Genomic DNA, 27,120 nt, shown 5'->3' with positions numbered 1-27,120 from the left:
TCAGTTGCTAATGAACACCCGCTGCAGGTAACTGGGCAGGAAACTTTCTGCTGTTCTAGAACCACAACTCAGGGCTGTAGTAAGATGCTTTCCTGGACCTGCGCTGCCTCCTCTGCCTCTAGGTTGAGACCAAAAACCTTAGAGCCTGTCTGGGCTTTCAGCTTCCTGCTGCTCCTGCAGGGCTTGGGAAGGAGCCTGTCTCACCCACAGTGTATGATCCAGATGCTGGGAAAAGAGACCTGCCTTGCTGTGACTCCTCCATACCCTGTCCTGGGAAGGTCTAGGCAGCTCCCTTATGGTCCTCCTGCTTTTCCTGTTGCCTGTGATGCCAGGAGAGTCATCCTGTGCTACAGATGCCATGGTGTGGGATACATGAGGGGCCCCCAGGACCCCTGGTCCTGCCCCGGGAAGGGAGGCTTTGGCCCCTATGAAACCAGGAAGTGAGGAAGTGTTTTGGTGGGTTGGGGCAGCACACAGGAGTGCTGTTCCCAAGGTGGGCATTTCCCATGGTGCTGGAAAGGGGATGCGAGGTCTCGTGTGCCATCAGTGCCCAGGACCCTGCCTGTGTGTTTGCTGTGCTGGGTCCCTTTCTGACCGTGGAAAGGTGACTGTGGGCTTGGTGGCTGAAGCCTTTGCCCTTGGTGGCCATGGTACAAGGAGGTTGTTGAGCTCTCCCCATGGGGCTCTGCTGGAGGGACCTACCTGCCTGTGTCCCGCTGTTGGGGCTGGCAGGGAGAAGAGAAGGGTTCTGCAGCTGCAGTGACAGCAACTATTACTCAATGTGGCCGATTGTTGAAACACCAGGAGCGGTTCATGCCTTGTGGTTTGCACCAGAGGTGGTGCTGCCTCAGAGTGATGCCTCAGCTGCCTTCTCGACTCGCAGTTTTGCTGCGGTGGGAGGAGGACCTGAACTTCCTCCTTTGGGCAATCCCCCTACAGAAAAGCAGGGCCTGTCCTCTTGCTGTAGCCTGAAAAGCAGCTTTGTAAAGTTCATCTAAAGGGGGTTTCTTCCCCCTTTTCTCCTGCAGCCCACCATGAGCCGGGTCCTCCAGTTCCCCTGCACTGGCACTTGTGAGGCTGGCAAGGAGGCAACCTGAAGAGCACTTCTCTTCACCAGCTACTCTAAATGGAGCACAGTTTACTTCACCACATTTACTTATCTCCCCAGTCTCTCTGTGCTGATACAAGGCAGGAGAGCTTGTGGCTGTGCTGCAGGGCGCTTTCCGCTGTGGGTGACAAGGAGGCTTGTAAGTTGCCCCTTGAGCGTGGCGTGGCCATGAGGCTGTATGTGGGTGATGGAGGCTGCCGCCACAGCAGGATGCTACTGGTTGCTTTCTCCCCGATAGCAGGCAGCTGCTTGAAGAAGCAAAATGAAACCCTGTGCTGCAGATTAGGAGAGGAAATTGCTGAAGTACTTCAGTTTTGAAGCAGGTTCTGGGCCAGGGAGGGTGGATCTGGCAGCAGATAGATCCTGGGGACACAGGCAGCCTCCTGTTCCCGCTGGACCTGATGCTCAGGGCTCAGTGAGAAGGGAGGTTGCTGGATGATTACAATGCTTAGTATGATGTGCATCTGTGTAGTAGTGGCATGATGATCTGGAGCACCACTATGCTTCCAGAGCAATTGGACTGTTCAGTGTGCAACTACAGCAGCAGCAGTCACAGGAAGAGCCTGCGGGCACCCGCCACTTCCAGTGACTTGGGAGCAACTGGGCTGCCAGCCAAGGGCTCCTCCATCCTATGGGAGCTGGTGGCCTCCCTGGGCAGCCCGCTGCACTCATGGGAAACGCCTGGCTGCCCAGGGCCACAAGTGCCAAGATGAGCAGCCCCCAGCTTTCCCAGCTGATGGCTTTTTCTCTTCTCCCATCCTCTCTCTTTTTGACTGGAAGAGGCATTTCTCCAGTGCTGCTGCGGAGGGAACAGTTCGTGGGCCTCTGCCCTCTGACGTGCCAATCGGATGAGTAAGAGCTGGCCGAGGGTGGGTCCTCTCCTCTTAATTGGGCTTCAATTGCAAACCTCAGTTCAGGGACATCAGCTGTTCCACCCTTGGCAGCTGTGCAGTGCTTGGTAAAAATACCTTTCAAGATAAGCTTTGTATTGTTATTATTATTTGTTTATTCCTTTTTTAGTATAGAAAGTTCTAGGGGTTCAAACACACTCAGGAGACAGGACTGGTCCTCCCCAGGGCGGCAGGAGTGAGGAGCAGGATCTCAGTTCTACCCTGAAGGACTTTGGTACCTGGACAGGAGATGCTGCTTCTGATTTGTCAGACGCAGAAGCTGCTCTGGGCTGTAATCCGTACTAAGCTTGTTTGCAGGGTTGGTGTCCATCCAGCCCTCGCCTTGTGTGAGGTGCTGGAGGGTTTCTCCTGGCACAGTGTCCAATCTGCTGTCTTGAGCTGCAAGGTCCTGTAATGCTTTCTCATAGTACATGGTACCCTCCTCGCTCAGGTACAACTTGAAGACCTGTGTCTTTAAGAGCCCTTAATTTAGCTGTTTCATACATATGTATGTCTATTTATTCTCCTGGGCAGCCCTAGGCTCACTGGACCCTGCTTCCTCTCCTCCCAGGTGGTCACTTATTACTTGAGCAGCTCAGAAAACAGCCCCAGCCCCCTCTGCATTCCCTGCTTCCACTTTGGCTACAAAATGCTTCCAGATCCTGCTGTGCCTAAAGGCAGGATTAGGTTGAGCCCCTGGGAAAAAATCAAGGTCACCAGCAAAGCTCTTTAACTCGGGTGGACTTTCGCTTTCAGATTTAAGCTTGTGTTTCATTTTGCCCATGCAAAAGTTTCTTGAGAGGGAAAGATTATGTGACCTCTTTATTCAGCTGTTTGGCTAAAGGTATAAAAGAAAAGGGTCCTTTTTAAAATATATATAATATTTAAAAAATATATAGTTAAAAAAATGTATAATTAAAAATATATATAATCTAAAAAATTATATATATATATATATATATATATCAGTCCTCAAACTGTGATACAAAGGTTTTGAGAGGTAGTGGGAGTGGGTTCCTTTTTCTGTCTATAAACCAGCTGCCCAAATCTGTTCCCATGCATGCAGCTCGTGTGTCCCTGTGGAGCTGTGAATGAGCCCAGCACGCTGGCTGGGTTTCTTTGGCTGTGATGTTGGAGCTGAGACCATGGGGCTGTGGCAGTGGTGGAAGGTCGTGCTGCTCACACAGCCCAGTGATGGGAGCTAGCGGTGAATTCGGATGTGCCTGCGAGGTGCAGTTACAACTGCCTGTGGACTTTGAAAACTAGAATGCCGATAGTGCTTAACCCCTGGGATTTATGACAGCTTTGAGGTGGCAGCAGGAGGGAGAGCTCCTGTTGCTGCTGCGTGTACCCCTCCAGCAGCCCAGTGCAGCAGAGGAGCTGGGCAGCCCGCAGCAAGGAAGTCCTTGGATTTCTTGTGCAGAGGAAATCATTATAAACAGGATGTTTGCTCCAGCCCTGTTCCAAGCTGCTTGCTGCAGACCTCGCAGCATGCTCAGCCCCCCCTTGCCTGGACCCCAAGCAGAAGGAGGAGGAGGAGGTGTAGGTGCTACCCCAGCTTAGCGTTGAAGGAGGCATTTTCAGGCTGCCAGCAGTGGGGCAGAGACCCCCTGGTTTTCCTATCTGGTTCACAAGGTTGCAGGAGGTTTTTTGGGTCTGGGTGTGTGAAACCTCTGTTTTGCGGTGCTGCTGTGGCTCAGCTAGCCCTGTGCTGCATCCCAGCTCTTGCAGGTCACAGGGGGATTGCTGGGGACAGCAGATTACAACATGGGCAGCAGCCCAGTGCGGTGTAGAGAGGTGAAGTGCAGCGCTGAGATTGACTCTCACCAGGGCAGTTACTGCTCCAGCTGTGGTTTGGGGACACCAGTAGTCAGCCCATATGTCAAAGCACATGGAAACAGTCCTAACCCCTGACTGCACAGATGCACAGGCTCTTGTTCAACAGCTCCGTTCTCGGATCCTCCCAACTCATTCCTCATCGCGGCCAGAGTGGCAGGCTGCCCACCCCAGGGTGTCAGACCTGCTGCACGGCCTCTGCTCTCTGTGAGCTTCCTGCTGCACACAGCCCTGGTGCTGCTGCTGCTGCCTTCCTACCTGCTCCAGTGGTAAAACGCTTTTCAGGCAGGCCTTCCTCCTGGAAGGAAGTGTGTGTGTGGTGTATGAGCTACAGGATTGCCAGTTGCATTTGTTTAAATCAGGTTTTCTGAGCTTAAACCAGCCCATTAGGTTTTTGGATGCTCAGACAATCTGGCCGCACCCGTAATTATTCTTTGGCATCTCTGCCCTTGTTGAAAATGCATATTTTTAAGTTTTCCATACTTCCCATATTCCCAGTGCCTGGCTTGCAGCCTGCTGTGCCTGCATAAACACACACAGTCGTGCTGGTTCAGATGGACGATTTCCCTAATTTTCTCATTGCTAGACTGCAAACCCAAATGAAACTTTGAGATGAAATGCATCCCACACGGATCCAGAGTCAGGCTGCTTGTGCCGGGCTGTTCCCCATTTAAAATCTCAGTGTGTTTGACCAGAGCACATTTGGGCTGTGCCAGCCATGCCCCTGGTAGGAGACCTTGGTACAGCATCTATGTGTGGAGGCTCCTGGGAGGCTCTGGATGTGGCCGTCCCCCAGCTGGCTGCTCTGTGTGCGTCTCACCCCTCAAAATGAAAATCACGGTTCTCAGTCTGGAGGCTGTGCAAGAGGAGCTGCATGAGATGCCAGGGGACTTTGCTAAGCTGGGGGACACAGAGAGGCAGGGGCTGGAAAGCTGCTTGCTGAGCATTATCAGTGAAAGCACCCAAGTGGCCCTGGTGGCAAAGGCCACTTTAGCAGATGATTTGAGATGGGTTTTGTGAGGTTTTGGGTCTGTTTAAGCTGAAGAGCTGAGCCTGGTAGCACAGCCAAGCTTTCCCTCAGGCTTTCTGTACTGACTGGTTGTTGCTTGAATCTGGAGACCACCCTCTTTGGGCAGGTGAGTTCCTGAGGTGCCTGGATCGGCAGCAGCAGGAAAGGATTGCTCATGTGAGATGAAAAAATCCTTTGTACTGTGATTCAGTGATGGGACAGGATCATTTGTAGGGCACATTTTCTGTCGGCCGGAGCAGTGCAGAGGTGTGACAGTCAGGCTTCATGGGATAGGTCTGCACTGTCTTTCTGCAGCCTCGGCAAACCAGAGTCAGAGCAGATTTGTTGTCCTGGTTTGTGAATGGCTTAAATGTCTTCCATTTGCTTCTCTCCATCTGCCTGCTTCAAATGCTTCCCCAGCCCTGGCCTCTGGTTTATTCTTCTCCACTTCCTCCAGCAGTGCCTCTGTCATGCTGCCCAACCTGCCTGGGTTTCTCAGCATTGTCTCCCCTCTGACTCTTGTTCCTGGGCCAATTCTTGTAGAGCAGTTCTGCCTGGTCCTGCTCCCTCTTCTCCACTGAAACAAAGCAGTTGTGTCTTGTGCTGTGGTCCAAGTTGATAGTAGCGTTTCTCTTGTCCATGTGTAGCAACTGCAGAACCAAAGGGTGGGATGTGGTTTGCCTGGGATTGTAGGCTTACACCATGGGAAAGAGGGAGCTTGAACCTTGTCTCCTGGTCCAGTGCTTAGCGCTGCACGTGACTTCCACTTGAAGGGCTTAGAGAGCTGTGCTGGTAAACGCTGCCTTTGGTTTGCTCATTTGTTGTCCTCAAAATAAACTCTGGTATTTCACCTCTCTGGTATGTTGTCCTGTGTCGCCTGGACAAGGAGAAGAGCTTGTCGAGGAGTTGAAGCATCTCTTCTATCTCGTAACCCCGGCTGCTTGAGACGTTAATCTGTTCATCTGAGCAGCCTGCCTGGAGGGCAGTGGGGAGCTGTGGATGGTACCGAGCCCCAGCCTGGGCTCTGGCTGTGTTTTTTCAGAGGTGAGGGTGGAGAGGATCAGTGGAGAGACAGCAGGGACCAGGCAGGACTGGCAGGACTCTGTGCAGGTCATTGGGAAAGAAACAGCATCAATCTGGTGAATGTACCCAACCTCTTTATTGACATAGTTTCTCCTCAAATAGCTCAGAATCAAAAGAGCAATGAACTGTGGAGCAATGGGGGCAGGAAAAAAAATAGTTAAAGCAAAATAGAGATTTGCCAGCCCTCCCCATGTTTCATTTGCCAAAGAAAACCCTGCCTGATTTCTCGCGGCCACGTCAGCTCCCAGCTATGACAGCTATCTCATCCTGTTGGCAAGGCCACTCTGCAGCAGCCCTCGCTCCAAAATGCAATGGGAAGAGACGTAAACAGCGAGGAAGCAAAGCTGAAGCTGACTGCTCAGGATGGGTGCCCAGGTACGGGGCCAGGCACGATGCTGGAGGTGTTGCAGTGATGGGGACAGTCCTGCCCCTCTGAGATGGCTGCTGAGGGCAATGTGCTGGATCCTGCCACAGGGCTTGGGTGAGTATTGGTGCTGGGGATGCCTGCGAGGATGTGCCCTGAAGAGCACAGAAGCCTCTGCATCCCTGTGTGGGGCAAAGGAACAGCTTTGCCCTGTGGGGAAGCAAAGCCCAATGCTTTTGTCTCGTCTTCCCTACCCAGTGAGCTTTGGTCAGAGAGATGTGGACCTGAGTTTAATTCCTCTTTGTTTCCCCAGATCATGATTGAGTTCTGCCCAGGCGGGGCGGTGGATGCCACCATGCTAGGTGAGTGCAGTGTGCGGTGCTGGGCTCCTTTCCCTGCTTGGGGGATGCCCTGAAGGCATTTCCAGCCTTCTGGCATGCTTTCAGGGGCAACCTATGGATGGATGGATGGTGGACGTGGGTGCCCCAGCTTCTCCAGCTACTGTTTCTCTCCCATGAGTTTGCCTATTTTTCATACCTGGTGTAGAAGGTGTGGCAGCCCTGCAGTGTTTCTTGAGCTACTTTGATGTCCTTTTGTGATTTAAATGCTGCTGGCATCAGCAGATCACAAGGCATGGGGAGAAGGGAGAGTCTGGCTGGAGGGGAAAGATGGCTTTAAATATTTATCTGAGGCACTGGGTCTTGGGATTGTGTTCCCACAGCTTCCTGGGAAGAGCAACAGGGCTGAGATGTTTAATCTGTTTTGATGAATCTCCCAGGATCTCCTTGCTGACTTCTCCATATGGTATCGGTCATCTGGTGAAGGAGCAGTGTCCGAATAAACTGCAGTTTTCAGAAATTCCAGGAATCTTCCCATTTTTAACTCCTCCCTTCCACACAGAGCCGCTGGGACTGGGAGTGTGCGGGTGTTCCCCAAAACAGCCCTGGCTGGTGTCACAGCCCCTCTGTGCCAGGGCAGTTATGGACCCTAGGGGCAGTGACATCCCATCTACATGGTGAACGTGGTGTTCTGACATCTTCCTGCCTGGAGCCCCTGGGGCAGAGCTGTTTTTCCCCAAGGGTTGTTCCTTTTCAGCTCTGGTATTTCCAAAGACCTCGCTTTCTTTTTATTTCCAGGGAAAGTGTGGACACAAATTTGTCAGTTTTGATTCAGCCCTGAAACGTAGCGCATCCTTTAGGAAATTTTTTAAAGCAGGCCCAAATCACTGCATCCAAAAGTACCTGTTGCAAAGTGCTGGATGAAATGATGCCTTCTCCCTGGAAAACCTCAAGAGGCGTGCCCTGCCTCTTGGGACATGAAAATCCCCCTGAGCATCCATGGGGCTGTGTTAGTGGCAGTCGCTCTCTGGAGGACCTGGGAAGGGGGAAGATAGAAAACCATGAGCAAGTGGCCTGCCTGTATAGCGCTGGCACCCTCTGAATGAGAGGCAGGAGGAGCTCTGAGAAGGAACCCAAGAATGCTCCCAGCATTAGTAGATCCAGAGCTGCCGCCTGTTCCACTTCCCCATCCCCACCAGCAACTGGCATTTGCCTTTGAAATCATTTGTACAAAACCTGTGGCCTGTTGCACCTCACTTGTGCCAGATGCTCCATGGAGAGTGAAAAGCACCAGCTTCCACCAGAGCAAGGGAGATCTTGGTGAGGAAGAGGAGGAACAAAGCGGTTGACCCAGCATCCCCCAGCCAGTGGTTCAGCATCTGTCCCAGTTGCTAGGGTCCGTCCATCAGCCCCCATCCTGGCTGTGTAGTTTGGGCAGCTGGAGTTGTCTGAGGCTTGGTCTGCTCTGCTGTGCTGGAGGAGGGATCTGCACTGCAAAGGGAGGGAGGGAAGCTCGGATGATGCTAACCATCTGGAAGTTTGATGGCTTGCAGAGCTGTCGCCTTGGGAAGTAGTCTTGGGTGGTGAAGGTGGCTGGGCAGAGCGCAGCAGGGAGGTCACACCAGTGGCTGCAGAAATAGGGACAGACTGCAGGGTACCAGTGCTGGTATCCGGTGCTGCTTGAAAAACCAGCTCAAAGCAGTGGACAGGGATAATGTGGACGAGCATTTTATTGCTTGTCGCTTTGGGAAGTAGCGTGCCCTTCATATGTACAGGGAGATATGCTGCATCTCCATGGCAGGGGTAGCTCCTTAGGGGATGACACCACGGCTGCATACGAAGCTACTGATTTTCCATGCCTGTGTCTGTCCCTACTGCCGCCTGCAGCCACGTTCACCTCCTTCCTCCTGGCAGCAGCATCCCCACACTGGACAAGACCCAGCTTGTCTGCAGAGACCTGTTTTCCAAATTGGCAGGGAACTTACAGTTCAGACCCCTGTTGCAGGCGTGCCTGGCTCCCCTTCTCATGCTCCTTATCCACTATTCCTGGGCCAGATGCCTCAGCCAAGCATCCCTGGGAGGGATCTATAAACCAGCAGCTCCAGGCAGGCAGGCATTGTGCTGAGTGCTGGCTTAGGGAATAGATTACCTTAACAAGCTGATTTGCATTGGTCTCCTGTGACTTTGACACATGGACAGTGGTTTTTAAATGGTCTACTGGATAACAAGTGCCTTCCTGCTGCTCGTGTGGAGCATTGCTCCAATCCCTGCCCTGTTTAACAGCTCTCTCCTCCCCACAGAGCTGGATCGGGGCCTGACCGAACCTCAGATTCAAGTGATTTGCCGCCAGATGTTGGAAGCCCTCCATTACCTCCATAGCAAGAAGATCATCCACCGTGACCTGAAGGCAGGCAACGTGCTCCTCACCCAGGATGGGGACATCAAGCTCGGTGAGCTGGCCAGCACAGGAGCACAGCAAGTGCTTGCTGGGTGAATTCAACAGGAGAGCTGCTTTGAGACCATTTCATGCTATATTAACGACAGCCATGTGCTGCTAGGAGTGAGATGGTAGTGTTCAGCTATACCCAAGTGTGGGGGAGATCAAGGGAATGCTCTCTGCCTTCTGCCCTGCCTATGGGATATCAGCTGCTTTGCTGCTGATGAGCTCAGGCAGAAGGTGTGAGGCTCAGTCTGCTATTGAGCTGTGTGCTGTGCTTAGCCCCCAGCTGGGTACCAAGCCTCCCCGAGCCACAGCTGTGCTCACGCTCTTCATGGGCGTTCCTTTTGTGAACTTGTTTAATCCTTCTTTGAACTCCACTTTTGTGCTTATTGGCCTGCTGAGCATCCTGTGCAGGGTGCCAGTTGGCATGGCTGGAAGCTGGAAGAATTCATCTTATCTCCAGAGCAGGTCTGGTGGTGACAGGGGGAGTTTTGCCAAAGGGTTGCTTTGCCAAGCAACTTGAGTTAAACTGACATCCAACCACCTGCTGGAGGATGAGAAGGTAGCTTTGTCTGTAGGGACTGGTCAGAAAGATGCAGATCTCCTTTCGTACCCTGATGAGGGGTGCTGGTAGCTGTGGCGTGCTCTTGGGTTGTGTCTGTGGGTGCTGATGGAGACCAGGAGTCAGCCTGGGAAGATAGAAATGTTCCTAAGAACAGGGTGCAATGGATAACAGCTCCTCCAGAGGTCATCAGGACCATCTTGGAGAGCAAAGTAACCTGAGGTGGGCTTGGTACCCTTTGCAGGTCTTACCAGTTTGATTTGGGTCTGGTTGGCTTCAGAAGCTCTCTATAGTAGGGGCAGACTCACTGAAAGGCATCACGCAGTGACTGCTGTGAGCGGGGCTGAAGGAAAAAGAAAGAATGTAACAGCACTTTGGTTTTTCTGGTGTAAAATGAGACTTTTTGCCATGAAATAGCGGTCCTGAAAGTAATCTGCCACAGCTCTGCTTTTGTTTGCTTGCGGAAAAGAGCTCAGATTCCCTCTAGATATGTAGGGTTTGGGTTACAGTAGGGGAGACTTGTTATGCCCCTGTCTTACAGCACATAAGAGGGGGAAGGTCCCTGGTGCTTATGTGTCCAAAAGCAAACCTAATTTCTGATGCTCTGTTTAGAGGAAGCATCACGTTGTATCATGGTCTTGCTTTAAATGTGTATTTGCTTTTAAACCTGCATTTCAGCCAAATGTGCTGATTTAGAAAGGGTCTTTAGGTTTTCCTGCAGTATCTAATGTTACTGCTCTTTGCAGCTGACTTTGGAGTGTCTGCCAAAAACATGAAAACCTTGCAGAAGCGAGACTCCTTCATTGGCACCCCTTACTGGTGAGTGACCTGCTTGTTAAGAAACCCTGTGTTCGTGAGGAGCTTCACTCCTCTGGAAATCAGGCTTGCTCAGAAACAGGGAGCCGATGGCCTTTGGGATGTGATGGACCATAGTGCCTCACCAAGCACAGATGGGAGGATTTTAGCAAGGAGTCTTGGCCAGTGCCCACATGTGCAAGGGTTTCCCTTGCGAAGGGAGCTGTGAACAGCCTCAGTGGTGTCGGAGCATTGCCCAGTGTTGCAGTGCCCTGAGCTATTGAGGGGCCACCATGCTCCAGGCGTGGAGGAGTGAAGGGCACACGTGTGCTTGCGTGTGTGTGCTCCCCGCTCCCTGGCCCCGGGGGGGTGGAGTGGGCTTTGAAGCAGCTCCAAGCACATGGGAACAGCTCCTCGCTCCAGAAACACAATCTCTAAATCACCCGACTTGCTGAAGGAACAGCATCAGCGAGGATTAATTTATTGTCTGCAGCAACATCCATGCCAGATGTCAATGGCCTGGGGGTTTCTATGGGCTGTCTTGGTTGATCTGCAGAAGAGGGAGGGAGTTGGACCCCTTAGAAAAGATGCTGCTGCTTCTGAAACCCAGAGCTAGAAGGAAAGGCTGATTTTATGGAATGCTGTGTATTATTTGAAGCATTTAATTGCTGCAGCAAGCCTCACATTGTGTCAATGGTGTCATCCCTCCCCATCCCTGCTCCTTGCTCTGCCCCTTGCAGGATGGCCCCGGAAGTGGTGATGTGCGAGACCATGAAGGACACTCCGTATGACTACAGGGCAGACATCTGGTCTCTGGGAATCACGCTGATTGAAATGGCCCAGATCGAGCCACCCCATCATGAGCTCAACCCCATGAGAGTCCTGCTGAAGATTGCCAAGTCTGACCCCCCCACGCTCAGCTGCCCTTCCAAATGGTGAGGGGTTTTGGGCAGCAGAGTGTGTGATTCCCAACTTGCACAGTGTTTCAAGGGAGAAAACCAGCCTTTTCTAGCAGTATTGTTTAATTTGAGAACCAATGCAGAAATTGAGCTCTGTGCCGTGACTGTGCTGACACTGTGATGATGTGCAGGCAGCACGGGGGGAGCTGTGCCCACCCACAGCCCTGCTGAAGTGAGGGTGATCTCTTGGCTGCTTTCAAAGCATCCTGGTTTTGTATGAAAGGCAGATTTTCCTGTAAACCTGGAGACGGCCGGGAGCTCTAGAATTTCTTTCCTGGAGTCTGGAAAATCTTTTCTCCATTTAAAAAATACCAGCAGATTTTTCTTTCAATCATGATAAAACCCACTGCATGATAGCCAGCAGTAAATTACTGCTGGGAGAGCACTGGAGTCGCAAGCATTGTTGCAGCAGTTCAGATAGCAGGCAGGATCCCAACACCAAAACCCAGCAGGAGCAGGCAGTACAGAGTATCAGGGACATGCTCTGTATCGCAGAGCTGCGCTTTACAGGCTGAGGGTGCCCTCCTATGGGGTTTCTGGTCCTTCACACCCATCCTTTCACACTTGAAGCTGTGGGGATGGGTCTTGGAGCATCCTTGTCCAAGCAGCTCCACCCTGGGCTCCCTTTGGAGGATAACTGCTGGTGTGCTTTCCTAACTATGCCTTGGCCCCGGGGCACAGAGCCCAGTGCTCAGCCCCTCTGTTTGTTGCCATCACAGGTAAGGCAAAATCTAGTCCGTCACTTGGCCACACTGCTGATTCTCCTACAAATAATCAGAGTAGCCAAGCACAGGGTTTCCTGTGCTGGGAGTGAAACGATGATTCTTGTCAGTTGCAAACTGGGACAGAACCTGCACAGGGATGGAGCAGACCCCTTTGGTGTTCAGGGCCTTTCCCTCTTTGAGCTTCTCACCAACAACTGTGTTTTAAGGTCCCTGGAGTTCAGAGACTTCCTGAAGAAGGCGCTGGACAAGAACCCAGAGACCCGGCCCAGTGCTGCCCAGCTGCTGGAGGTAGGGACCAAGGCTGGGTCTGTGTCTGGTGTCTGTGTCTGCCCTGGTCTGTAGTGTCCAGACCACTCCTGTGTGTACAGCCGCATTCTCCTTGAGGAGAGCCAAAGCACCTCACAAAGTTGCTGATGGGCTCCAGGCTGGTCTCAGATTGTTTTTGTTTTCTTTAGAAACTTCATAACACTTTTCAGCCACTAAAATGCTCCAAAAAGCAACAGCAATATTTTTTCCATTTGGAGCTAACTGCAGAGTCCCTGTGGACAAAAGCTGGAATAGAAATGGCTCCCATTGCCTGAAAATACCCGTGTGGCAGCCAGCTTGGATTATACCTGCTTATCCCAGATTCAAATTCAGCTCCATTCCTCCTGTCCACTTCCAGAACAATAATGAGAATCTGGAAGATGCTATTCCCCAGTGGCTGTGGTTGGCAGGGGGAAGCATGCAACAGTCCCTGCAAACCCAAGGAACAGCCCAGCCTTTTGCTGAAGCTCAACACAAACACTTCACTGTGTGTGCTGAGCAATTTGAGCTCAATTTCAGTCAAACCTTTCCCTCTCTTTGCCCCTCAGACTGGCTCTTGCCCCATTGGTGGCATTGGTGGCACTCTGGGCTTGGACCTGCACCCTGGAGTTCAGCCTGCTTGTGGAGAGGGGAGATGTCTCCTCTGCAGCAAGAGCCCCTTGTTTAAATGCAGCTGGTGATTTTGTTTGGGGGACATTGACAAAGCAGCTTCACAGAGCACCATGCTTTGAGCATCTGTGTGCAGAGCTGGTGTTTAACCTTGGCATCTTGCTCTGCCTCATACATGCAGCACGTATCTGTTGATTCATCTGAGGGTTCAGCATGGTGACACTGGCAAGAATTTTATCTTTCGGACTCCGCGATTGTTTTAAGCAGGAAGCGGTCCTGGCCATTGCTCTCCCTCCCCATGTGCTCACTTGGCTGCAAGCTCCCAAAGTCTGCTTTATGGCCGCCTCACACATGTGCGTTGTGCTTGGCTTTTCAGCATCCTTTCGTCAGCAAGGTGACCAGCAACCGTGCCTTGCGTGAGCTGGTGGCTGAGGCCAAGGCTGAGGTGATGGAAGAGATCGAGGACAGTCGGGATGAAGCTGAAGACGACGACTCATTGGAGTCTGCCTCGGTGAGCGCTCCCAGCACCGTGCTGGCAAGTTTGTGGCTGTGCTGAGGGAAAGAGCCCAGCAATTTCTCTAGGCTCCAAAAAGCTGGTTTACAGCTATTCTGGGCCCCATCAGGTGGAGTTGGGGGAAGCAGTTGCTTGGCCAAGGAGGGGCTGTTTTTTGGTGGCTGCCTGTGCAGCTTTGTTGGGGGCCATGCTTCAACCTCCTCCATCTGTACCAAAGGACAGTGATCAATCCATGGTGGAGTTAGCTATGGGAAAAGGTGTTTGATAAGCAAACTCCTAGGATGCTTCTTAAGAAGTTGCAGGTTTTGCAGCTTCCCCACTCTGCTGTTTCCTTCCAGCCAGTGTCCACAGTCCTTAGGACCACAAACCTGGAGAAAGATATCCAAGGGCAGATGTCCTGAAAGGGAAAAATTCCTCCCAGTAACTCTTTAGCTGTGGGTGACTGCTCTGAAGCATGGGGACTTGCAGCTCTTGCAGTTGTGTTAAAGCAGTGGCGCAAAACCCAACACCTTCCCTTTGCTGTCTTTCCAGCCCCCTGGGAAGCACAAGCGGGACCTCTCCGAGGCAAGTCAGATGAGTTTTGATGGGGAGAAGCCTCCAGAATCTCCCTTGCCCAAGGTAGTGAACGGGCCTGTGAGGCCTGGCAAGGAGAGCACAGATGGACATAGCAATAAACTCTCACATGAAAGGATAAACGGTGACAATGACAAGCTGGAGAGCAACCACTCCACAAAAGCCCTTGCCAGCTCTGCCACCTCGGACAAGCCAGACATCATCGTGCAGCCCGGACGGCTCAGTAACTCAATGGAGGGGGAGAAGCAGCCCAGGCCGGGCAGCAAGGAGCGGAAGAGCATCGTGGAGCGACCAGAGAGCAGCCACCTGGAGAACTTAATGGAGGAGAAGCTTGCCAATGGGAGCTTGGATTCCCCAGCTCCATACCCTGGCAGCCGGTCCAAAGGGGATTCAGATTCTGGCAGCACTTCAGCCTCTGAAAGTATGGACCTCACCATCTCCCTGTCTGCTGACCTGTCCCTCAACAGGGAGAGTGGCTCTATCTCCCTGAAGGTGAGTGGTGGGGAGGGCAGAGGGTGTGAAGAAGGAAGAGCAGCAACCCCCTGTTAAAAAGTGCTGAGGTTCTCTCTTCAGCCAAGTCCTAAAATTCAGATCTGAAATTCAGATCCTTTCCTTGAGAGGCTGTGCACATGCACACTTCAGCCATAGCCCCTTAAACTCCTTCCTGAGAAAGCAGCATGCTGTGCTCTGCGTGGGGTTGAGCTTTGACTATAGGAGGAGAACGTGAGTTGCCCCAAGTGTGACCTGTGCTTGAAGGTGGAGAACAGGTAAAGTAGGAGAGGACAGAGGCTGGTTGAGGACAGAAGGTCTGGGAATCTTGCTTTAGCATGATGCTAAAGACCGCCTATGTGCCTACATTCCAGATAGCTGGGAAGGCTGGACATGGTGCTTGCAGTATGAGTGTCCAGGCTTGGAGCTCTGCAAATAAACATAGGGGCAGCAAGGGGAGAGGAAGCCCATCTCTAGGGAAAGCCTTTAATGTTTTGTTTTCTCTGTCTGTGGGATGCCTGTCCCAGCTGGGCTCCAGCTGGCACAGCACACACTGCTGGGTTAAATTACGCCATGGACACATGGTGTGTTCTTAAGTGAAGGAGAAGCTCTTGGTGGAGCTGCTGCAGGTAGATGTGTCCTCTGCTGCCTCAGGCCACTGAAGTCTGATGCTCTATAGTTATTTTGGGTCCTTGAGAAGCGTGAAGTAACCGTGCCACTCACCTGAGTTGTGCAGTCATACACAGTTAGAACAAGGACAAGTATGAAACCCAAAATGTGATTTCCCAAGCTATCCATTGCCCATCACTGTTGCTCTCCTAGCCCTAGCAGAAAGCTTATTTGGGCTAGTGCCTCTCTTAATTTTTCCAACCTGCCATACATCTGTCCTGGTTTGTGTCAGCAGTAACTTGCATGAAGACTTCCCAGGCTTCTTGGCTTTTGCTAAAGCTTTCTGGAGTCTGGGAATGTTTGTGAGCAAGAGCCGGCCAGGTCAGCATGGCTTGGAGGAAGAGGCAAAATAACTGGAATGGTATTTGCTGAGCTTCAGAAGAAGAAATGTGTGTGACTTGAGGGGGCAAAGTGATGTGTTGCACAAGATCTTTATCCAATTGCTTGCATGAGTGATAGCTTCCCGGCATGGAAACGTGCCGAGAAAACCATTCTTGGCAAAACTTTCCTCCCCTTTTGTCTCCTGCTGTGAGCATGAGAGCCAGCATCCCCTGCAGGAGCCTGCAATTAATGTGGATCCTTAATGAGGGAAGTGTGATGCTCTTGCATAGCAGTTTATCCCTCATCGCTGCCTTTCCCGTGTTACCTGGTGTCGTTGAGGCCAGCCAAAGATGAATACGATGCCACTTGTGTAATTGCTCTCCCCAGCTGCTCCCCTAGAAAGGGAAAGGAATTCTTGGATTTTACAGGGAGTAAGTCTCAAAGAGATGGTCATGTTAGGTCATGGTTTAAGTTGCCCTATCTAGAGGTATTACTCAGAACAAAGCAAATCGCATCTCTCCAAGCATTCAAGGCATCAAGCAAAGCTGTTCTGCAGAAGCGATGCTGATGGAGGGCTCTGGGAAAGGTGTTCTACTGAAGCCTCTGCTATGCGCAGTAAGCTGTGAGTGCATGGGGGGTACGAGGCTGTGCTGCTCCCTCCTCACCCAGGCTCCTTGCCCAGCCTTAGCTTCATGGGGTTAAACTCCTCTGCTCTGCCCTTGCTTATGTTCCTGGTGCTGCTGGGTTCTGTGCACAGGGTGCCAGGCAGGTTGCAGCAAGAGAAGGAGCAGCAAAGAATTAAACCATTTCTGACTGTAAACATTAACTATTACATGCATTTTATCACAGGCTAAACTGCAAAGTTCAAGTGACCCTTTTATTACCAGACTTTTTTTCCAGTTGCTTATAGTTTAGTCCAGAAAAAACCAAAAAGCAAACCTCTGGTAAAAAGTATTCAGGTCTTTTTTCTTTTTTTCAGGAAGATTAGGAATAGGAAATCTACAGGTGAGTTTGGGAGGCTGCAGCTGGCAGGAAAAAAGTGGTCAGCCTTAGGCAAAAGGAGATGGATAGGGTTTTGAAAAGGTAACCCAAGCTTTCTCAGATACACCTGCTTCCAGAGGGAACTCCTCCTTTTGAGTATCTAGCTTGACTTTCTGAGGTCTGACCTGCGTGTGTGCGGGGGGGTTCACAGCTTCGGCTGAAACCCTTGGGAGCTGGAGGAGGCGCACTGGGATGTGCACTGTGAAGTGTGAGCACCCAAAGTCAGCATCCTATACCTCCACAGTTTGTCAGATTCTTCTCTGGAGAGTGATTTACTTTACAGGAGTGTTTGAAAATACATTTTCTTGTGTTCAGGAGAGGATGCTGGCCTGCTACCGAGGGGTAACAGAAAAGACCAGGAAAAATGAATAATTCTGTTTTAATATCCATGTTTGAGTAGCTCCATGACTAAGGCAGGGAGTTGCTTGTTCAACAGTGGGGAAGAATCTGGGGACCACTCAGAGACCAAGCACCAGGTGGGCTGTCACATCCCCAGGTCACTGGGCTCAGGCAGTGAGTGAGGGTATTATTGGGCACAGGGGTTGGTACAGACAATGGTGGCATTTTCTCATTTGGACAATGCAGGAGTTTTAGCCAGCTGTTTTAATTCAGTTTGGGGCAGTAAGAGCCTTTGTGACCTAGGCTGGTCTCATGCAAGCCTTTCTGCACTGTTTTGTCTGTTGGTTGAACCACTGCTATAGTGGTCTGTTGTTATACAGTGGGCAGGCTGCATGCCGTCAGAGCTTGTCTGACTCCTCTGTTGCAGCAAGCTTTCCAGGGGCTTGCTCTGGGCCTTGCAGGCTCACATGAAGCTCTTTTGACATCTCCTATGTCTCTAATGGCTATCATTGCAAGAGCAAAAGGACTTCAGGAAGCCTTTGCTTATTGCACGATTATGCTTTCCCATAGGGCTGCATGATTCAAGTCATTCATATCCTTATTTTTTTGTCAAAGAAACTGAGTCCCTGGTCACAGTCCTTCAGCCAAGCCTGGGCTCCTGATCCTGCAGGGGGATGTTGACCTGCTGTGGCACTGCTGGGAGAGGATGGGTGCTCCTGGCACTTGTCCCTGCCAATGCTAATGTGAGTGAGCCTGGGCTGTGCTTTGTGGAGGTCACGGTGAGAGGCTCAGAGCTGGTTGTGATTAGTGGAGTATTGTAATGAGGACCAGAGGGACATGAGTGCTGAGACTTTGGGCAGGGCTGGCTTGTTTCCCTGGCTTTGTCTGCAAGCACAGCCTGATGTGAGGACCTTGCCTGCCTCACATCTGTGAGGACATGGGGCGGTACCTGTGGGTAAGATGGTGCAGGATCCTTTAAACGAACCATTGCAAGCTTCCTGTTGTGTGGATTTTTCAGCATTGCAGTTAAGGAAGGATCCTAGTGTTCCCTATCAGGTTTTGCTTTAGTTGAACATGGCGGGGAAGGGTTTTCACGTGATAGGTTGCCTGTTCTCCAGGTCAGGTTTCTGCAGGATAGAAATCACCCTGTACTGTGGCATCGTAGCAAGGCTGAGTGGTGTGTGAAGGGCAGCTCCAAATCTGCTGCTGTTTTTTGCTTGATGTGGTTTCCCTGCTTATGTTCCTCATTAACAATGGCATCAAAATTGCTCTGAAGCTTCCAGCTCTGCACCCCATGCAACAAGCAGGGGAGCTCTGCTGCATAGTTTCTTCTTTCCCTCCCCTGCTGAACTCAGGATTCCCGGATGCACAAGAAGACGTTGAAGCGCACCCGCAAGTTTGTGGTGGATGGAGTAGAGGTGAGCGTCACCACCTCGAAAATCATCAGTGAGGATGAGAAGAAGGATGAAGAGATGAGGTTTCTCAGGCAAGTGGGTCACTGGGAGACAGGGAGGGCAGGGCACCAGCTGGGGCAGGCTTTTCTTCTCTGCAAACAAGTCCAGGAACAATCTAATGTCCTCTTGTTTTCTGTCTTGATCCCACTTGGGCAGGACAACTGTCCAGTGTGGACATAAGTTCTTTTGGCCTTTCCTTGACTGGCAGAGGCCTTGATGTACTGACTAAGCTGAGCTCTGTTTTCATGCAGAGAAATGAGGGCTGCATCTTGGGGATAAGGTGCAGCAAAGCTGTGACAAGAGAGAAGCTTATGCTGTAGCTCTCTGTCCTCTGGGGATGACTGAATGTATCTCCAGGGCTGTAGATGTTCTGGCTCAATGGAAATAAGCACAGAAATCTTCTCAAGATGCTCCTCTTCCTTTTGTTCTTCTATCTCCTCAGAATTCAATAACAGAAAGGCCAACAGAGTTGTAAACTCCTTGAGCATCACTTAATATTCATGAATGTATCCTCCCTGCTTCAGCCTTTACAACTCCTTTATGGATCTTACAGCTTTCAAACTTCTATGGCCTATTCTCAGGAAGAGAAGCTGCGGTTTCTAGCTCAGTTACTATCAGTAGCAGTACTGAAATTAAAAGGCGCTTAAAATAATTAAAATACAAACTGTTTTGCTTGATGCCCTAATCTAGGTTCCTCTGTGCTGCTTTGAGGGGCCCTCTGAGAATACAGGTCATCCCAAGCACTGTGTGTCCCTGTGGCAGCCTTATTCATAGGCCCTAATATCAGATCTATACAGAAGCTCGTTAGCTACTCATTCTTGTGTGAGAAGTGCATATAACCCCAATCAAACACAGAGAGCATGCATACTAGCATATAGGGAATTTCCAGGCACAGCTGCTTTCTCCTGGTCCACTCCGAGCTGTGGTGGCATCCCTGGAAAGAGGCCTCTCTTTAAATCATGCCTTCTCCATCTGTGAGGTGGGTGAAGAGACTTTGGTTGGAAAGCATCAAGTCCCTGAACACCTTTTAGGAGGAGCAGTTATTCCCCTGGGGCTAGCTAGTGGGCACAATCAACTCTTTTGGCATCTTGATTTGCACTTAAGGGGCTTGTTTCTGGTTTCTTGGAGCATGTCAAGGTTTTGGTTTGAAGTCGAGGTCAGATGAGAGCACATCATACTGTGCCAGCTGATTTAATGGGGCTTGAGTTTGTTTTGAAAGAAGAAATTGTTCCAAAGTGCCTTTCCCAGGAGGGCCCCCAGGGAGAGTTGTACTTGATGTGTAAGGCTAATGCATGGCAGCAGAGGTCACGGTGGGGATCCTGCATGGGGAAGCTGCTGCTGCTGCTGTTCCTTTTGTACATCGGTGTATTCCAGATCAACCAGGCACAACCGTGTTGGGCTCCAATGCAACTGTCTGAGCAGAGGCTCCTTTTTGCTTGATGAGGGGAGTGATGCAGTGTTGTGACAGATAGATCTGAATTCTGGAAATCTGCCTCTTCTGCCACCGGGTGTGAGCAAGAATGGATGCAGAGCACAGGGGCCAGGCCAGAGCAGCACTGCCTTGGCCTGAGCTGTGTTTTGAAGACCAGTGTGCACTAACCCAGCTGGCAGAATATGTGTTTTGGGTGCTGGCTGGGGAGCAGTGCCTGCAGAATTACTTTAGGAGCTTTGACAGGGCTTGTTTCACATACAGTGAATGCTAACAGGCCTTACCTGTGCAAATTGATGGTTTGCCAGCAGTTATCATAATTAGCATCCTGCTTCCTCGCAGTGTCTCAGAGCCTGTGAGCACATCAGTCAGTTGGCATTTACCTCCTGCCTGTGCTGAGCGCAAGTGGCAGAGTGCTACAGGATGGCTGCTCAGCTCTCATTCCCCCTGAAGTGCTCCGGTTATTGATTCTGCCGTCTCCACTCAGGCTCATGCCCCTGACCTTGTCTGACTCTCTGCTTCTCTCTCCTTCTCCATTTTAACCCTCAACAGGCGCCAGGAGCTGCGGGAGCTGCGTCTCCTTCAGAAGGAGGAGCACCGAAACCAGGCCCAGCTCAACAGCAAACACCAGCTGCAGCTGGAGCAGATGCTCAGGCGCTTCGAGCAAGAAATGATGGTACGTGGAAGGGGAAGCTCCTGGGTATCGGCTCATTTGACTTTTCCTCTACAGATGCCTTGCAAACCCTAGTGCAGGGTGATGCTCCCTGAGTTGCAGCAGTCCTAGGGCATCATGTCCGGAGGGAGCGGGACTGCTAAGGAACCTCTCTGGGATTAGAGGCATGGGATGTGTCTGTGGAGGACAGAGGCTTTTGTGGGCATTAAGCATATGCAACCCTCAGCTTGCAAAGCACCAAATGCCTCTGCTGGCAGGATGTAGCTGGGGAAGGGTTGTTCTGGACTTTCCCTCTTTAATGATCTTTTCTTGTACATCTGTTCATGGCTACTGTGAGAAACAGTTTCTAGAGCTGTTCTACTTCACAGAAAAAACCCTTAAGAAAGCAATGTGGCCAGCATGTGACAGCAGGAAATCTGGCAAGCCTCTGAGTGTAAACTGAATAAACTGGGCTTGCATATTTATTCCCTGCATGGGCAGCTTCCGTTGAAGTAAAATAATTCTGTAGCCTAGTCCCTTTAACACTTTCATGAGCCATCTTTTAAATACCCTTTTATTAATTCACCTCACATGTGTGCCTGGTAACCCCAGCCTCTCGCAGCAGGCTGGGAGCCATCACTTATTTGTGTGCTCTGTTGTATTTCTACAGTCTTGATGTGCCACGTCTGTGAATTCCCATCTCAGCAAGTCACATCTCATTTGTGAGATCTGTTCACCTTACAGCACAATGTGCAGAAGCCCCAAACCTGCTTTTTTACCCATTCCCTGGGACAGTTTGCAACCTGCTCTTGTTGACACCTGAGTGCTCCATCCCTGCAGCTCACAGGGAGGGATCGGACCAAAGGGTGCTGTCGGAGCGCAGTGCCCTCAAATGTGGAAATCCTTGTCTGCAGCAAAAGAACTGTTCTGCATGAGCTTCACTGCCTGATGCTCGCTCAGGACTATGGGTCCCAGTGAGATGTTGCCAATCAGGACATAAGCAGACGTCTTGAAGTGCTTCAGCACTCGAACAAGTTCAGAAGCACTTTCTGCTCACACTAGCACTGGCATTGCCCTGTGAGCTGCATGGGGTGCTATATGGAAATTTCTTTCCTCTGTGTTTAGTAAAGAGGTTCAATCCACGCAGGGGTAGCCCCCACCCCCTTATTTTATTTTCTTTTGAAACAAACAAAACCACAAAAAATTCACAAACTTTTCAGAAGGAAGAGGCGAGGAGGCTGAGGTTGACCTCTGTTCCCTTCCCATACAGGCAAAGAAGAAATTCTATGACACTGAACTGGAGAACCTTGAACGGCAGCAGAAGCAGCAGATTGAGAAGATGGAACAAGATCACTCACTGCGCCGGCGAGAGGAGGCCAAGCGCATTCGCCTGGAGCAGGAGCGGGACCATGTCAAATTCCTGGAACAGCTGAAGCAGATGAAGAAGGAGGTAAAACCGGGGGTAGGAGGAGGCAGGAAAGCTGGTTTCTTGCATCTCTTTCTTCCAGGCTCAGCATTTCTCCATAGCAGAACTTGAGAGGGAAGCAGTTGGTGTTTCAGCAGGAAGCTCTTGCTTTTCTTTGGGTGTTGCCTGAGGCCCAGCTGTTTAGCAATGTTTGGTGGGGTTGTCCTTGCCCTAAAGTTACTCTCTGATAATCTCATTTCCCTTCCCAAAGGTCAAGAATGAGGTTGAGAAGCTGCCACGTCAACAGCGCAAAGGGAACATGAAGGTGAAGATGGATGACTTTGCCCAGAAAAAACAAACCATGGTAAGGCTGAGAGGAGATTGCCACGACTCCAAGATTGGGAAGTGCACAATAGAGAGAAACATCCTTCTTTTAGGGACTAGCAGCTTTTAAAACACCACCAGGTGCTTTTCAAGTTGCAGCAGAAGGAGGGCTCATGGTGCTACTGCTGTTTTCTTCCAGGAACAGGAGTTTTTGGCCAAGCAGAAGGAGGACCTGGAGCTAGCCATGAAGAATATAACTGCCCAGAACAAGAGAGAGATCTGCGACAAGGAACGCGAGTGCCTGAACAAAAAGCAGCAGCTCATGAGAGGTGGGTGGCAAAGGCTGTAATGATGGGTTTATCCAACGCTGGTCCTTCCCACACAGCAGATGCTGTGACAGAGTCGCAAGCTGGCAGGATGGGATTTGGATAAAGCAGCCTTGCCAGATCCTGTCTAAATGTTTAACAATAATAATACTTAGTGCTTTAATCTTCAAAGCGCTTTACAAATATAAACCAATTAGGCTTCATAATTGCAAGAAATGATTCTCCAATATGGTTTGCCACCAATTTCTCTTGGAAAACAGGAGGTAAACAATGGCCCCCCTCATCTGCTGCACTGCTCCTGTGTGTAAGGGATTGCTTGTGCCTGGGATGCTTTGTGTGGCCAAGCTGAGGGGCCGGGATGGGCTCCTGACCCTTTTCCCTTCCTCAGACCGGGAGGCCTGCATCTGGGATCTTGAAGAGTTTCAGCAACAGGAGAAACACCAGCTCATCAAGCAGCAACTAAAGGACCAGTATTTCCTTCAGAGGCATGAATTGCTCCGGAAGCATGAGAAGGTGAAGAGTTAGCACCTTTCTATGCCATTGCTGGTCAGTAGGGTGCCTGAGTGTCCCCAGAAGGGATGTTTCCTTTCCAGGCTGTAAGTGGGTAAGGGTGGGTTAGGAATTAAGGGGCTTGGTCATTATTAGTGAAAAGGGACTAGAATAGTGCTTGGGTCAGCCTACTTGCCTGGGACACGTATTCTGTGCTGCATGCATTTAAATGTACAAGAAAGCAGGTGTGAATTTGGGGTCTTTTCTGGAAATCTGTCACTGTCCAGTATGTGGGATGATGGATTCTCAGAGCAACAAGTGGAGATTGGCACCTCTCAATCATTTCTGCTCCCTTCCAGCCCCTTGTCTGCTTTCATTGCATGTTTGGTAGCTGCTCTTTACCTCTTGTCTGTCACCAGCCACCACTGTGCAATTCCAGATGTGATCTCAAGCTCCCTTTGGTCTCCTCAGCACTTTGTTGCTGGCCCAAGATGTTCCTCCTCCTCTGATACCTATTCATCTGCCACTGCAGGAAAGGGAGCAAATGCAGCGATACAACCAGCGCATGTTGGAACAACTGAAAGTTCGGCAGCAGCAGGAGAAAGCCCGGCTCCCCAAAATCCAGAGGAGCGAAGGGAAGACGCGCATGGCCATGTACAAGAAGAGCCTTCACATCCACTCCAGTGGGAGTGCATCTGAGCAACGGGAGAAGATTAAACAGGTCAGGCCTTGCAAAGGGCACCAAGTTGAGGCTTGGTTTGAGGTGAAGTACTTCACTGGCCTCCCAGCAAAGGGAAGTTGGAAAAAGGCAGCTGGTCCCAAATTTCTAACCCACTGCAGGGAATTGGAGGCCTTTTCTTTTGTGGCATCAGGTGTGATTTTCAGCACTGCTTCTCTTATGACCACTGTTGGGGAGCATCCTTGGGGTGGTTCTTTCTTTCCCATGTAACAGTGCAAGCTGGCCAGTCTCTTATCCAGCTTTGGAGATCAGAGCAATGCTGCCTACACGGGCACCTGCTTTTTTCTCTTCCAGTTTGCTCAGCAGGAAGAGAAGAGGCAAAAAGCAGAGCGGCTGCACCAGCAGCAGAAGCATGAGACACAGATGAAGGACATGCAGGCCCAGTGTGAAAGCAACATGAACGAGCTCCAGCAGCTGCAGGTACTGTCCATCACGGCTTCGTCTCTTTGAGCTGCCTGTGTACTGTTTCTGCTGCAGCACAGGGAGTGGGTCATAAGAAGTGGCAGCAGAGGACAGTCAGTGGACTAGCTGATGTCCCCTTGCTCTGCCTTGAGAGGTTTTTGTGGCTGTGTCTAAATGTGCCCTGGAGCTCAGGGCTCTGAATGCCTCTGGTTTGCAAGTCCTGTTTGACCACAGGATTCACAGTCTAGAACTGCTAGATGTTTAATGGGTGTTCTGCTTTTTGATCTGTGTTTAGAATGAAAAGTGTCACCTCTTGATTGAGCACGAAACCCAGAAGCTTAAGTCCCTGGATGAGAACCACAACCAGCACATGAAGGAGTGGCGAGACAAGCTGAGGCCGCGGAAGAAGGTAGTGCCTCTTTGGCACGAGCAGGGTGTCCTGCTTGGCTGGTTGGAGGGGACAGTGTCTGTAGCTCCAGTACAATCTCAAATACAGCTCTTATGTGTGTTCCCTTCTGCTTAAGGCGCTGGAGGATGAGCTGAACCAGAAGAAGCGTGAACAGGAGATGTTCTTCAAGCTGAGTGAGGAGGCAAATGGACAGATGCCAGCATCCCCAACTAAACATGCCAAGTTCGTCCCATTCAGCTCTGCAGAGAGCTTGTAACACCCCACAGCTGGCAGGCCACCAGCTGGTACTGGCTGTGTCCTCCTGGACTGCAGAGGGGCAACTTGGACTTGGAAGATCCATCCCGTCATCAGCCTCTTCTTACAAGAGCACCCTCCTGTCTTCTCGCTCTGTCTGGGATAAACGTGGCCTCTGTCCTGCACTGGGGATGCTGATTGGAAGTTTTGGTGGCTTTCCCACAAGCTGGCCTGCTCAGCACAGCTCATGGCTGGGAAGCCATGCAGGACCCTTTCTGTGCCTGTATTTGCACTGTTAACTGGATGCGTCACCTCTCATGTGAGCCTGGTGCTCACTGGGCTTGTCAGCTCAAACTGAAGCAATAACTGCTCTGAACAGGAGAAATGGGAGATGGCTCCTGACCTCTGCCACAGGGGTTGTCGGCCTCTCTCCACTGTGGCTGCTCCTCCTCCCACTCTTCTGTAAGGACTAGTATGGTGTAGTGCAGCTTTGGCATTGTCTTAGGCTCACCTTGGCCTTGTGATCCCTCAACACTTGCCTTAGAACTATTTCTATCTACTGTGGCCCTTTTTTTGCTCGAGAGAGACAGTGATGTGGATATTTTTTTGCCTTTGAGGAGGGAGGTTTGGGTTTTTTCTTTCCTCTTCCTCCCTGTACAGACTGTGCAGAAATGGGACCACCTGGCCATCCTTCCAAAGACGCTTCTGCTCCTTCATTTGCTATAATTACTAGCACCATAGTCCCTCTGTCACCTAGCTAACACTGTCTTATTGGAGGCTGGACTATGTCATAATTAAACTGTTCAGCTGGCTGCAGGCTTTTGTCTCTTAAAGAAGTATATGTGTATGTGCAGAGGGGGAGGTTTGTAACGGTGTTCAGTCCTGCGGTGACACAGTGAGGTATTGGCCACAGTCATGTGTCTTCTGGTAAGGACAAGTGAGGGGCCAAGGGGTATTATTGCCAGAACCCATGGTCACACATGTGCTTGAGATACCTGAAGTGCTCTGTATGTGTGGGCCATATGGGCTAGCCAGCCTGGCCACTCTGCAGTCAGAGTTACAGGCTGCAAAGCATCATTTGGAAGGAATAAATGAATCCTGAAGCAAAGTGTACAAAGGAAGAGGAGATGCAAAGACAGGTCACAGTGGCTTGTTTACTCTCAGCATCACCTTCTCCACTGATGTCTCATCTCTTTAAGATGTGCTGCAGTTTCTCAGATGATTCTCCTGGCTTTCAGCCTGGAGTCACTTGGCAGAGCGGCGGCAGGTCCAGCCCTCTGTCCTTTCTGCTCCATGGTGATGTGTCTCTGTTGGACTGCTGTCCTCCACCTGCACAAGGCACTGCTTGGCTGAGCTGCTGGGTATGACCCAGAGCACAGACATGGGTGGGGGGGACAGAGACCCCTCAGGGCAGCACCTTCTTTACACCACCAAAAGGTGTATGGTAGCACTTAAGTTTTTCTCTCTGTTGATCTTTGGACAACTTTGGTTTAGATTTGCTTCCCTAGCAAGAAGAAAATGTTTCTTCTTTTAAAAAGAAAAAAAAAGGAAGAAAAAATAAAGTTGTTATTTTCAAGCCTGATATGTTGATTTAGAGACACACTGGCATTTCAGGAGAAGGTGGTATGTGATGTGCTATCTAGGTACCTAGCTGAAGGAGTCAGCCCCCAGGTCTTTTAACGCCTCTTTATCTGAGGAATGTGTTTGCTACCCATTTAGAGTTGATAACACATATTTATAAGCTTCTTGCAAGCTACCAAGACTACATCCATTTGGGCCATTCCAAGTTTCCTCTGAATCCACACCATTAATGTCTATTAATAAGCATAGCCTACATCAACATCTAAGGTCTGGGACACTTTGCAACCAGACTCCAGAGCAGCTTTTCAGGAGCTAGCCTGTCCTCCTAGAAGGACTGCCTGTGCCATCTCCAGAAGCATTGGCTGTGCCTTTTCAACGTGTAAGGTTGGGAACTGATGTAAAATTAACAAATGCAGAGGGTTGTTCCTTAACCAGGACATTGTGCTGGTTTAGGCCTTTTAGTTGCATTAGGAATGTGTTATAGCAGCCTCAGTGGTTTTGTTCCTGGTCCCACTGGGGTCAGGCTGGAGCTATTCTATGAAATGGTTGTTGTCACAGAAATCAGTACCCGGTGCCTGTCCTTCGTGTGATCGGACTGCCTTCACCAGCTCAGGGAGTGCCGGCTCTCTCTGGATGTTGTGCAGCCATAAGGAAAGGGACTACTTTTGGGGGCTTTTAAAGAGCTGATGTGATGCCCCCATGGTGA

At 50.7% G+C, this 27,120-nt stretch overlaps 1 protein-coding gene across 1 annotated transcript in view; it reads left to right on the top strand.

The window, feature by feature from the left end:
- The window catches only part of STK10 (serine/threonine kinase 10), a 46,649-nt gene extending 20,473 nt beyond the window's left edge, over positions 1-26,176 (top strand). The window contains exons 3-19 of the mRNA XM_080627259.1: positions 6,604-6,652; positions 8,929-9,078; positions 10,377-10,449; positions 11,166-11,360; positions 12,316-12,397; positions 13,401-13,535; positions 14,070-14,603; positions 18,326-18,460; positions 20,413-20,529; positions 21,776-21,955; positions 22,182-22,274; positions 22,434-22,563; positions 22,949-23,073; positions 23,582-23,770; positions 24,083-24,208; positions 24,486-24,599; positions 24,715-26,176. Coding sequence (XP_080483385.1) covers positions 6,604-6,652; positions 8,929-9,078; positions 10,377-10,449; positions 11,166-11,360; positions 12,316-12,397; positions 13,401-13,535; positions 14,070-14,603; positions 18,326-18,460; positions 20,413-20,529; positions 21,776-21,955; positions 22,182-22,274; positions 22,434-22,563; positions 22,949-23,073; positions 23,582-23,770; positions 24,083-24,208; positions 24,486-24,599; positions 24,715-24,855 — 2,568 coding nt within the window. The 3' untranslated portion in view covers positions 24,856-26,176. The remainder of the gene's footprint in view (positions 1-6,603; positions 6,653-8,928; positions 9,079-10,376; positions 10,450-11,165; positions 11,361-12,315; positions 12,398-13,400; positions 13,536-14,069; positions 14,604-18,325; positions 18,461-20,412; positions 20,530-21,775; positions 21,956-22,181; positions 22,275-22,433; positions 22,564-22,948; positions 23,074-23,581; positions 23,771-24,082; positions 24,209-24,485; positions 24,600-24,714) is intronic.
- Positions 26,177-27,120: the final 944 nt, after the last annotated feature.

This window comes from Psittacula echo, assembly GCF_963264785.1.
Source record: "Psittacula echo genome assembly, chromosome: 11".
Classification (NCBI taxonomy): domain Eukaryota; kingdom Metazoa; phylum Chordata; class Aves; order Psittaciformes; family Psittacidae; genus Psittacula; species Psittacula echo.
The sequence above is the reverse complement of the archived record's forward strand: the minus strand, read 5'-3'. Positions and strand labels throughout refer to the sequence as shown.